At 57.4% G+C, this 12,376-nt stretch overlaps 1 protein-coding gene across 2 annotated transcripts; it reads right to left on the reverse strand.

Moving 5' to 3' along the window:
- Positions 1 to 128: 128 nt before the first annotated feature.
- Positions 129 to 12,090, reverse strand: LAMB2 (laminin subunit beta 2). Of its 2 annotated transcripts, none has more exons than XM_034956406.3 (32): positions 11,796 to 12,090; positions 11,495 to 11,667; positions 11,274 to 11,409; positions 11,120 to 11,193; positions 10,539 to 10,727; positions 10,383 to 10,446; positions 9,954 to 10,156; positions 9,744 to 9,864; positions 9,235 to 9,423; positions 8,843 to 9,022; positions 8,608 to 8,720; positions 8,249 to 8,328; positions 8,023 to 8,155; positions 7,664 to 7,822; positions 7,461 to 7,588; positions 5,381 to 5,513; positions 4,983 to 5,175; positions 4,763 to 4,906; positions 4,269 to 4,500; positions 4,022 to 4,185; positions 3,717 to 3,941; positions 3,411 to 3,628; positions 3,206 to 3,302; positions 2,744 to 3,116; positions 2,462 to 2,646; positions 2,147 to 2,388; positions 1,719 to 2,067; positions 1,178 to 1,385; positions 959 to 1,100; positions 699 to 875; positions 448 to 607; positions 129 to 377 (listed from the first exon to the last, which is right to left on the reverse strand). In XM_034956406.3, the coding sequence occupies exons 1-32, from the start codon at positions 11,869 to 11,871 to the stop codon at positions 241 to 243; spliced, it is 5,397 nt and encodes a 1,798-aa protein (XP_034812297.2). In that variant the 5' UTR covers positions 11,872 to 12,090; the 3' UTR covers positions 129 to 240. The 2 variants fall into 2 exon arrangements, with proteins under 2 accessions (XP_034812297.2, XP_054965914.1); XM_055109939.2 differs by having other exon boundaries at positions 699 to 869; positions 11,796 to 12,075.
- Between the last annotated feature and the right edge of the window lie 286 nt (positions 12,091 to 12,376).

Below are 12,376 nucleotides of genomic sequence, written 5' to 3' on the forward strand. Positions count from 1 at the left end.
GGGGCGGGCCCGAGCGGAAGGAGGCGGTGCTCGGGTGGCTTAGCGGTGCATGGGTTCTGCTGGGGGCAACCTCGAGGTTCCCCTGGAGACTCCCCCGCCCGCCCCAAATCAGAGTCCAGACAACACAGTGGGGGTTCACACTGGTTTATTGGGGGCCCTGCCGGGCCAAGAGCTCTTCAGTGCATAGGCAGACATGCATGTGGGGCGGTGCTAGGAACTAGGGTAGGCCTTGGGCAGGGGTCACTGGCAGGTGTTGTAGATCTGCACCTGCAAGTTGATGGCTTGAAGCACGCTGCGCATCCTGGCCTCCAACCCGTCCAACTGGGCTGCCTTACTCTCCAGTGCCCGCTCATTTTCCTCATAGGTGCCTTCCAATTCTAGGAAGGGCAGGTGTCAGTTTAGGGGGGGTTTCCCGCAGTCCTGTGTCTCTGGTGCCCCATTTCTTACCCTGTAGCCGCTGCAGCTTGTCCTGAGCGGCTTGCAACAGGTCCCGAGCCTCATCCCGCAGTTGTTCTGCCCTTGCCTGTGCAGCCAGCACACCTTGGGCCTTGCGCTCAGCTAGGGCCTTCACCGTCTGGTACTGATCACCCAGAGGACCCCGTAGCAGCTGCAGATGTAGAGGGTTAGGTTAGCGTGGTAGCTCAGTGGAGGTCCATCTTCCACCCCTACCTTCTCCAGCTGGCTCTGCCTCAACCCACCTGCTCAGCCTCCTGGGCACGACCCTGGGCACTGCCTGCCGTTTCTTCTGCTGTAGAGGCTGCCAGACTATTTCCTGCCCGTTTCAATTTCAGAGCCTCCAGGAGAGCATCCAACTGCCGAGCCCTTTCACCTGCAGAGCTCAGTGCCTGCTCTGCACCTGCCATCCTCTCCTGTACCTGCCATGGGTGAGCCAAAGGTTACACAGATCTACGGTTCATGCCCATAACCTTGTCCCACTGATGTCCTAGGAAGACCTCACCTGGTACAGGGTCTGCTCTGTGTCCCGTGTGTCAGCCACTGCCCCCCGGATGGCACCCTGGGCAATACCCTGTGCCCGCTGGGCCTCCTCCAGTGCTGCCTGTACTGTCTCTGCCTTCTGTTTCTCATCCTCAGCCCAGCTCCTGGGGAGAAGGGGGAATCAGAACTTGGAGGTATCAAAACCAGGTGTCAGGGATAGGGGCCAGGGATGGGGTCAGACCTTGCCCGCCGTGCATCCTGCAGTAGCTGCTCGGCACGACGCACATCTCCTACAGTACGTGCCAGGATCGCATCCACATCTGCCAGGCTCCGGACTCGCTCTGCAATCGCACCCGCCAGGTGCTGGATCTGCTCAGCTGAAGCTGGGATGGAGAGCTCTAGCACCCGTGTGGCCACCATTTCAATGCTATCAGGATCAGCCCCCTCCTCTATAGGGACACAGCAAGAACTTAAGAACATAGATTCTCCAGCATGGGCATGAGGATACAGTTTTGGGGTATGGACTCAGGACATGTACATGGGATAGGGGTTTGTTACCAGGCATAAAGATATAATCACAAGGACAGGGACTATACAAGGGGCTCAGACTCAAGAACATGGACCTGGGACCACATATGGGCAATAACTCAGGAGCCAGTCAATGGATCATAAACACTAATCCAGTGTAGTCCCTGAGGCTCAAGTATGAACCAAGGGAGATACAGACACCGGGAGTTGCCAAAGGGGACAACCACATGGCCTGGGACACGTGGGAGGCTCACGGTTGAGGAAGTCCTTCACACTCTGGATAAGTTCTCGAAGTTCCTGGTTGGCCTGTTCCACCTGTCCCCTGGAAGCATTAGCCTTGTCCAGGGCTGCCTGGGCCCGCTGCTGTGCCTCGCTTGCCTGCCGACGAGTCTCAGCCACTCTGCTGAGGATGCTACCACCTTCTGCCAGTGCCCGCTGCAGCTCTGCCTGTGTGTGCCGGGCCCGGCCCAGTGCTAGGTCTGCTGTAGCCGCTGCCCCATTGCAACTGAGGCCCCCACAGCGGGGCTGCCCATCCTCATCTCGACAGCCGGCACCCCCACAAGGGCTTGTAGCACAGGGTGCATCCCCTGGTGCCCCACACACCTGCCAGGCACAGAACAAGTCAGGGCCCTGTGAGAGGAACATCTACACCCACCTGCCCCACCCAACACTTGAACCTCACCAGCTCATTTATGTCTGTCAGGCTCAGGGTGTGGGTATGGGCAGAGAGCTTGCCAAGTGCCCGCTGGTTGGCCATGTGTTTGCTGTTGAAGTCCTCCTTCTGAGCATCCATCAGTGCCTCTGTCCGATGCCGAGCACTTGCCGAGTTGCTCACAGGGCTAGGTACTGCCAGGGCTGAGGTATTGGCACGACGTTCTGCCTCTGCAGACTGGCTATGGGCATGCCGGATGCTGTCATAGGCACCTAAATTGGGCAGAGGCAGACAGTCAGCTGAAGACTGACCCTGGTCCACCTGCCTAGTTGGCTAACAACTCACCCAGGAAGTTTGAATGTTTGAGCAAGTCAAGATGCTGGTCGAGCTGCCGCAGTGTGAGATTAAGTGCAAGCGTATCTCGCTCCAGACCACTTAGTGCATGGTTGGCATTGAAGTTCTCATCTTGCACATCTGTCAGCTCTGCCTCGAGCTGAGTCAGGTGCTCAGTGGCCTCCTCAATTTCACGCCTGCGATGATGGAGAGGGGGGGTGTTTAGAGAGGCTTCAGCCCTGGTCCACTGGGCCTCTGCCCCATCCCACCATGTATTCTTAGGCCCTTCCGCACCGCAGCTCCTCTGTGGCCTCCACAAGCTGTGCAGTGGAGGCGGCTGAGGTGTTGCGGGCACCTACGATGCCCTGCACAATGCCCAGCTTCTCCTGCATATGCCAGAAGCTGCTCTCAAAGGCACCCAGCACACCCGTCTGTTGCAACTCCTGCGCCCGCTGCTCTAGGCGCCGTGTACGGGCAGCCAAGTCCTGCACCACTCGGTCCCAATCCCCGAAGCATGCATGGCAGGGATGGCAGGCAGGAAAGATTCCTGAGAAGCCGCGGGCACACTGGTCACAGCGCACACCAGACACGCCTGGGCGGCAGCTGCAGTGACCTGTGAAGCGGTGACACTGAGGTGTATCTATTCCACGAGAGTCACAATCACAGGCTGCAAGAAAGAGCAGAGCACAGAGTTAGGGTCACTGTGGGGCATTCTGGGAAGTCCTCCATCTACCCTGGCCCCGCTGGCTCCCTCACCACGGCACTGCAACCCAGGGTCTCCCCAGTGGAGCTCTTGGCACTCAGAACAAGTCCGCCCTCCAAAGCCGGCACGGCAGTGGCACTGCCCTGTGAACTGGGGTGGGAACAAGGCAGGGTCAGAGCCTCTATCAGAGGCTGAGCCCTGGAGATAAGACAGACACCTGGCCCCATCTAACCAGGGATCTGCAGGAGGGTCCCATACCTCATTGCAGGTGGGGCCTCTGGCCCGGCTTGGGTGGCAGGCACAAGGTTGGCAACCATGGCCACTGGTGAGGTTCCAGAAGTTGGGGGCACAGCGGTCACAGCTAGGGCCCTGGACATTGGGGAGGCATGGGCACTGCCCACTGCTTGGATCACAGTGGCACTGGTCAGGAGATGGGCACTGCTGCGGATTTGTGCCCAGCAGGTTGCATGTGCAGCCTGTGCCAACCAAGATGAGCACAGTAGTCAAGAGGAGGCCAAGAAGCAGAACCCCAATTCAGCCATGCCCTCCCACACTCATACTCACGGTGACAGCTCTGTCGGGCAGCCTGTCCATGGAAGCCAGGCTTGCAGTGGGCACAGTGTGGACCCTCTGTGTGGTGTAAACAGCGCAGGCATTGCCCCGTGTGGGGGTCACAGGCATCAGGATCCATTGGGTCAATGTTCCCACTGCACTCACACAGTTGGCACTGGCCACCTGGCCTTGATGGGTCCCCAAAGTGCCCAGGGGCACAAGCTTCACATCGCAGCCCTGCCCACGGTTAAGAGGAAGCTGTGAGTGCTTAGCCCAGCCAACTCACCCTGATCCCACGCCTGCCCCCATCCACTCACCCATATAGCCTGCCCGGCAGTGGCACACAATCTGCTGGGAATATTCATCCCGGTGGCAAGAAGTAGCAAAGTGCCGTTGGCTCCCAGGGCCTTCAGGACAGGGACAGGGCCGGCACTGGCCCCCATATGGCAGCCGTGGGTCCCCGTGGAAACCAGCAATGCACCTGCAGGGAGGAGGAAGAAGAAATGTGTCATCCCTGGGAAGCCTGCCCACCAACCAACCCACTCATAGCTGCTCCAGTCTCACCTTTCACAGTGCTCACCCCCTGTGTGATCACGGCAGCCCAGGCAAGCGCCTGTGTGGGTGTTGCACTCATCTGCATGCCCGTTGCAGACACATGGCCGGCAGCTAGGGAATCCCCACTGGCCACGCTGGCAGCGGTCACAGCGAAGCCCAAAGGCACCAGTTCGACAGAGACATTGCCCACTGGTCTTTTCACAGAGACTGCTGAGTGCCCCCTCGTGGCTGCACTGGCAGGCTAGGAGCAAGGCAGAGCTGAGCCAGAGCCAGGGGAGGGGGTCTGAGGGGAGTGTGGGTGGGGGAGGGTCTCAGGGGAGTGTGAGTAGTGGGAGTCTAGGTGGGAAGGTCAGGAAATGGAAGAGAACTACAACTGACCCAGGTTGAGAGTAGAGGGTCCAAGACTTAGTTTGAGGAAACCAGCAGCAGGTCCAGAAGGAGGAGAGAGAACAGTAATGGGAAGGAGAGAGAAGCATAGGAGGGAACAAGGGGCAGGAGAGTACCTTGACAGCCTGTGGGGCCAAAGCCATAGTAGCCAGGGGCACAGAGGTCACAGCGGCGCCCAACCACTCCAGGCTTGCACAGGCACTGACCACCATGAGGGTTGCACTCAGAACTCAGTGAACCTTGAGGGTTGCACTGACATGCTGTGGGGAGGAGGGTTGGGCCAAGTCAGGCTGGGTCCCCACCTCTGCCCCATCAACCCACATCACAGACACTCACGCAGGGCACCATTGTAGATGAGGGTGGACAGGCTGATGAAGAGGGGTGCGCAGGCCTCAGAGGGAGAAGTCTTGCTGGGCACCAGACCCTCCTCATGGCATTGGTAGCGTTCAAAGGTGGCCTGGCGCTCCAGGGCAGCAGCATCACCCCCACTAAACATCTCTAGCACCAGGACACGGGGCAGCAGCACCAGCTGAAGGAGTGAGCAAGGAAGATCGCAGTTCAGACCTGGGACCACGTAGGCATTGCCAGAGCACTTGCCTTAGCACTGCCACAAGCCTGCCCACCCTGGCACCACCATGGGCCTGCCTCTTCTGCCACAGACCCCTGCTATCCCTCAAGTCCCACACCACGGGCCCTGCCATCTTGGTTGGTGTGGGCAAGAGGAGATTATTCACCGAGTCAATGAGCAGGCCAGGTCCAGAGTAGGGAGTCTCAGGCTGGGCACTTCCCCCTGTCCGTATCAGCTTCAGATGCAGCTTGTAGGAGATACCAGGCTCAAGGCAGACAGGATTAGGAAATATCAAGTACCTGGGGGTGAGTGGGGACAGGTGCAGTGGGTCATCTAGGGGCCCTGTACAAATCATCTGGGCCTCTCCCATCCTTCTCCCAGCAACCAGGCCATCGGCCAAAGCAGAGACTATGGCTGGGTTGCGTTGGGCTGCGCTAGGCCAACAAACAGCTGGGCAGCCCAACAAAGAATCTGCACAGAATAGTCTCATAAAGGTGGCCCTCTAGAATCATACATCCACCTGTGCAGACTCACTGGAAATACTCATAAAGCCTGGAAATCCCAAGAACTTGCCAATTCTCCTCAACAACCACCTCACGCTTCCTCTGACCCCGACCTACAACCTACAATGGCTGCTCCTCTTCATCAACACTATGTCACCCCCTCTCTCTTTGTCTGCAAGGCTTTCCTTTCCCATTGTGCTGCAGATTCATACTTGGGTTCTTTTATCCCATCCCAAAAATTGTTCTTCAATCCCTCATCTTTTTTCTTTTTATTTTCTGATTTATTTATTTATTTGTTTATTTGAGATGCAGTCTCTGTTGCCCAGGATGGATGGAGTACAGTGTGTGACCTTGGCTCACTGCAGCCTTGACCTCCTGGGTTCAAGATATCCTCCCACCTCAGCCTCCCAAGCAGCTGGAACCACAAGCACACACCACCATGCTTAGCTAATTATTTTATTTTTTGTAGAGACAGGGTCTCGCCATGTTGCCTAGGCTGGTCTTGAATTCCTGGGCTCAAGTGATCCTCCTGCCTCAGTGTCCCAAAGTGCTGGGATTACAGGCATGAGCCACCATGCCTGGTCTAGAGGAATTTTTTTTCTAAACACAAGTCACAGTTGGCAAAATGTCTATAATGGGCACAGCCAGGTTCAATATGTTATTCTCTTTCCTTCTGTTTGAATATTTACATGGTCAAAAACTAAAAGCAATAGGTCAAGTGCAGTGGTTCACGCCTGTAATCCCAGCACTTTGGGAGGCCGAGAAAGGTGGATCACAAGGTCAGGAGATCGAGACCATCCTGGCTAACATGGTGAAACCCCGTCTCTACTAAAAATACAAAAAATTAGCAAGGCATGGTGGCGGGTGCCTGTGGTCCCAGCTACTTGGGAGGCTGAGGCAGGAGAATGGCGTGAACCTGGGAGGTGGAGCTTGCAGTGAGCCGAGATCGCGCCAGTGCACTCCAGCCTGGGCGACAGAGCAAGACTCCGTCTCAAAAACAAACAAACAAACAAACAAAACATGAAACAATGAAACAGGGCTGGGCGCGGTGGCTCACACCTGTAATCCCAACACTTTGGGAGGCCAAGGCGGGCAGATCACAAGGTCAGGAGATCGAGGCCATCCTGGCCAACATGGTGAAACCCTATCTCTACTAAAAATACAAAAAACTAGCTGGGCGTGGTGGCGTGCACCTGTAGTCCCAGCTACTCAGGATGCTGACGCATGAGAATTGCTTGAACCCGGGAGGTGGAGTTGCAGTGAGCCGAGATTGCACCACTGCACTCCAGCCTGGTGACAGAGCAAGAGTCCGTCTCACAAAAAAAAAAAAAAGAAAAGAAAAGAAAAAAAAAAGAAACATGAAACAAATACTACCCAAAATGTAATAAAACATTAATCAGACCAGGCACATCCCTGCTCAGAGTGCTCTGATGCCACAACCCCACCACTACCACCCTCTACCACCACCACTGTGGACCCTCCTGATAGTGACACCAGGTGATTTCCCATTAATTCCTGCCTTGGTCTCTGGGCCTTAGACCCCTGAGAGAGCAGGCCTTGATCTGTCTACTTCCTTTCTGTGAACAGAGCCATGCCCAACAGGGCCTGGCAACCAGCATTCTGGAGGTATTTGAAAGAAGGAACAGATGAATGAGCTGTGGGGTCTTCCAGGTGCCCTGCAGGGAGCTTAGGGCTGGCCCCACAACCCCCTGCCATTGTGAGTGCTACCACCAGTGCCCTCACCTGGCGTGTGGTTGCAGAGTCCCTTGGATGCGATCATCCTTGGGCACCAAATGCCCACACAGGCTGTGGGCAGGCACGGGCCCTGGACGCTGCACAATCAGTTCCAACTCTGCCCATTGCTCAGGGACCTGGGAAAATGGGATGATGGAGGAGATGCTCCCACATTCAGAGGTTCAGCTCCAGATTAGATAACAGGGTCTAACCTGGGGCTCTAAGCGCAGCAGCAGGTCATAGTCCATAGCCTTCGGCACAGAGGCCACCAGGAACTCCAGGGTCTGACCTTCCTGTAGCCGCACAAAGCCTGAGCCAGTCCAGGATGGAGTTTCCCCGGGGGTCACCAGGCGCTCCACCACATCGAGCACCTGGGAGATAATGCAGCCAGGGAGGGAGGCTCAGGTGAGGCTTTGCCTCTTCTGCCACAGCCAGCCCCAAACCCCATTTCTCCTGCCAAAGCTAGATATCACCCCTATCCCCCCAACAAGGTACTGCCCATAACCCCACCTCTCCAGTCATAGACGTGTCCACCCACATCCAGCCCTCTGCTTAGGGGGAGGCCCCACACCTGCCCTCGGGTGTCCTCAGCCTCCCAAATTAGGTGGTCCAGGAAGGGCCGGAAGTAGCCAGGTTGCACCTGCTCACAGCGTCGCCCAACCATGTGCTGGCGGCAGTGGCATTGACCTGTGCCCTCATCACACCTGGAGGGAACTCTGTGGTTACTCAATAAGAACCTTCTCTTCTGCTCAGGATCTTTCCCCATCCCTTCCCAGGCCCCCTTTTACAACACTTACTGGGGATCCAAAGCACCACCCACGTCGCAGTCACAGGGGCGGCAGCCGAGCAGGTCGTGGCTCAGGCCCCAGTGGCCAGGCTGCGCGAAAGGAGTTGCTGGGGGCCAGAAACAGACCTCCAGACCCCATCACCACCCAGCAGGAAATCCCAACTACACGTCTTAGCCTCAATCACCCCTCAGTGAAAACATGCCCCCCAGACCACTGGCCCACATCCTTGGCCTCCCAGACCTGAGGCTTCTCAGCCAGGACTGGATCCTAAGCTCTCAGCACCCACCCACTGGCATAGATGTGACACCCCAGCCCTGTGCTCTAAGGACAAATCATGCCCCTAGAACTCCAGCCCCTTCCAGTCGCACCAGGCAGCGGTCACATCCACGTCCAGTCACTAGACGTTTGCAGTAACAGGATCCACTGTTGGGGTCACAAGGAGTGCTCCCAGGCACTGTGCCCCGTGCATTACATTGACATCCTGCAGGGAAGGAGAACCATCAGCACTTTTGGAAACTGTGGCAGTGCTCATGTTCAGCTGAGTCAGGAGTAAGAGGACAGGGGTTAAAGGTCAGCATAGAAGTTAGGGCAGGAGACACATACGCCGGCAGCCCAGAGGGTCACTGATGCTGAGCCCAAAGAAGCCATCACGGCATTGCTGGCAGCGAGTGCCCACCACATGTTCTTTGCAGCGACACTGGCCGGAGACCAGTCCCAGTGCAGGGTCATCATGGGAATCACAGCGACCACCGTCTTGAGAACCCATGGGGTCACAATCACAGGCTGATGGCAAAAAGAGATACAGGGTCACTCACCCTATCTCAACTAGCGCACTGCCAGTCCTCTCCTAAGCCTAAGGGATCCCACCCTGGATCCCTGGTCAAGTTCTATCCCAAGCCCCTAACCCCAATTTCCTGCAATTTAGACAGCAGTCCAGCTCTCTAGTTCCTGCCCCAGGCTCAGCTTTCTCTCCCCGTGCCCAATCCCAGCCTCACAGCGGCACACAGCCGGATCCCGCAGGTCCTTGGTTGGGTCACGGTAGAAGAAGGGCCGACAGAGCTCACAGTGGCGCCCAGCTGTGTTATGCTGACATCCATCACACACACCTCCACTCACATTGCCAGATGCCAGGTATACGGCCATGTCGAAGTGGCAGCTGTGGGTGTGCCCATGGCACTCACACTCTGGCAGGGGAGGAAGAGCAGGGCAAAGGCCACTTGAGGAACCAGGTCACAAGGGTAAGAAGTAGGCCACCTTAGATCCCTATCACAGGCCAGAATTTGTGGGTAGGGGCTCAGGGACTTCAAGGCCTCAGCATCATACTGGTTCCCTACCCAGAGCAGACTGCAGAGGAGGATTGAGGGGGTCCCAAGGGGCATCAAGGTCTGCATACTCTTTGGATACAGCCTGGGTTTTAGGGGCTTGACCAACCAGCTCTAGGTTCTACCCAGGGCACAGCCAGGCTGCAGAGTGCTGGAGCTATGGAGGCCAAGATCTCACTCACTCCTACAGGCATGACTATGGCCGTCCTCAGCCGGATGCCAGGGCAGGTCACGATAGAAATCCTGACACTGCTCGCAGTTGAGGCCACGTGTGTTGTGTTTGCAGATGCAAGCTCCGTGCACCTATAGAGGTTGGCAGGCAGGTTGTCAGCACTGCTCAGCCATGTCCGCCCCTGCCCCTAGCCCTATCCCAACCGTCTGAAGCCCCTTACCATGCCCTCAGCATGGGCTGGTGCCCCTGGGGCGGGTGCACACTCTGAGGCGTGTCCGTAGCAGAAGCAGTTGCCACGTACAACCAGCTCATAGAGGGCATAGTAGTACTTCTCTCGGATCTCCCTCCGTGGGTCGAGTAGGTTGTCTCCCAACGTGTGTAGACGAGTCAGGTTCACCCGTAGGTTGGTGATCTTCAACAGGTCTGAGGTGGGGGAAGGGGGGCCAACTGACCAGGCAGGCCCTTGCTGCCCCATGTCCACCCAGGGGCTCAGCTGCCAAGGTCACCTTGAAAGACCTCCTGTACACTGCCACCCGAGCTAAACTGGGCTTGGCACCTGCCCTAGGAAGCACCCAAAATAGTTACTGAGGCCCCAAATAGTCCCTAGCCGGACACGGACTGTGCCAGACTCAAAGGGTGGAGCACTCACTCTGAATCCGTGAGCTGTAGGGGTCTGGGATAGGGATGGCAGGGTCCAGCACACGATAGATGACCTGGAGAAGCAGGGAGTTCATAGTCACACTGGACCTTGCCTCAGGCCCATCATCCCCAGCTTCCAGCCCCCAGCCCAGATGCCAGTCCTCACCTCGCCTTCAGTGGATGGCTCAATCTCTGAGTAGCGGGACTCACAGACTACATCATCCCAGTGCCGTGGGGGGGCTAGTGGGACTCCTGGGAAGTCAGCCCCACAGTCATAGGAGAAATATCGGTACACATGCCAGGTGCGGCCAAAGTCTGCTGAGCGTTCCACCAGCATGGCAGCAGGGCGAAATGTCTGGGTAGGGGGGCATAGCTGATCAGCAGGCACCAGGACCCAAGCCCAACCCAGAGCCATCAAGAGCCCTGCTCAGCCCAAGACTGCCCTCAAAAAGCTCACAGAGAGTGGGGGTGACTGGTGGAAGCCAGATAATGACCAGCAAGGGTAGCCACCTCTAATGGGGAGACTCAGGGTTCATGGGGCTCAGGGAGACAGCGCCTGACCCAGCCTGGGATTGGAAAGGCAGAAGAGCATGTGCAAAGGCCTGGAGGCAAATGGAAGGTGTGAAGGGATGAAGGAGCCTCCTGCATCCATGCTCTAGGAGGCTGGGTTAAGGAGCTGAGGCTCTGTCCAGGGGCAATGGAGAGCCAAGCAGGGTGATTCGGGCAGGCTCCCAGATATGCAGGCACCTTGAAGGTCATAATGAGGTGTGTGAAATGAAACTCAGCCTCCAGGTCCAGCTGGATGGTGACCGCAGGGATACCTGGGACAGGAATCGGAAGTCAAGGACTCAAAGCTACTGGTGGGCAGCCCTGCTCACTTTTGCCCCACCCATGGCCTCACCATTCTCTGACTGCCACCAGGCTGTCCGCCGCTGTGGTGCAAAGCTGGTGACTACATTCTGGATGCGATGGCTGTGTGGGTTGTCTCTAGCAGAGAAGGGGCGCCGGGAGTCACAAAGGAAGCACTTCTTTTCGTCCTGGGTTGGATGGGGATTAGAATCAGTGCCTCGGGCAGTGCCAGCCCCACCCTGACTCGGCGTCACACCCTGTCCCCAGCCACACCTGCAGGTGACTGACGATGCAGTAGGGCTGGGGGCCATTCAGGCCACAAGTGGATGAGGCAGTCAGTCTGTCAGCTCGGCCCACCAGCAGGTCGCCCGTGGCGGGGTAGCAGCTTCCCCTGGAACAGCCAGGCACATCCGGGGCAGGGGCCTGTGCCAGTGTGGCAGCCAGCACTGGGGACAGTAGCTCAGTCAGTTCTGCTGAGTTCCTATCCAGTGGCTCCACCTCATGTGCCCCAAGGGCAACTACCAGGACCTACCATCACATTCCACAACCCCCAGCCCCCACCAGGCCCTCTCACCGCTTAGCAGTAGGCCCAGTCGAAGTTCCCAGGGCAGAGGCTGTCCCCTCCCTCTTTCCCTTGAGGTCAGCTCCATCCTGAAGAGGGGAACAGGGATAAGGGGAGGTGAACGGTCTCGGGCCCGAGCCCTCCTTCTTGCTTTGGGGTTCCGTGTCAACTCTGCCTGTGGGTCTTTGGCCTGTTTCCCTCCAGGCCCTCTGTCAGTTCCCAGGTCTGTCCAGCGGTCCCTCCAACAGCTTAGAGTCCAGCGACTTTGAGCAAAGTTGGGAATCGCGGCAGGAAGGAAAGGCCGGAGCGGATTCTGGGAAGGAGCGCAACACCGGGCGGAGAGCGCCCCCACCCCAACCCTACCCCTTCCCTCCGGAAACTGCCTTCGCCCCAGGAACCAGAGATAGACCACTTCACCCACAAATCTTTATTGTGCCCCCAAGCCCACACCTATACGAGGGCCAGGCGAAGGTAAGGGGTTTGGTGCTTTAAACTATCCTTGGAAGAGGGCTCACGAAGTTGGGGGCATGGCAGGAGCAATTGAGAGAGATCTTCCGGATCTCCAACTCTGGACCAAGGAGACTGTAGCCTTT

The sequence above is a fragment of the Pan paniscus genome, chromosome 2 (genome assembly GCF_029289425.2).
Source record: "Pan paniscus chromosome 2, NHGRI_mPanPan1-v2.0_pri, whole genome shotgun sequence".
In the NCBI taxonomy this organism is placed as follows: Eukaryota; Metazoa; Chordata; class Mammalia; order Primates; family Hominidae; genus Pan; species Pan paniscus.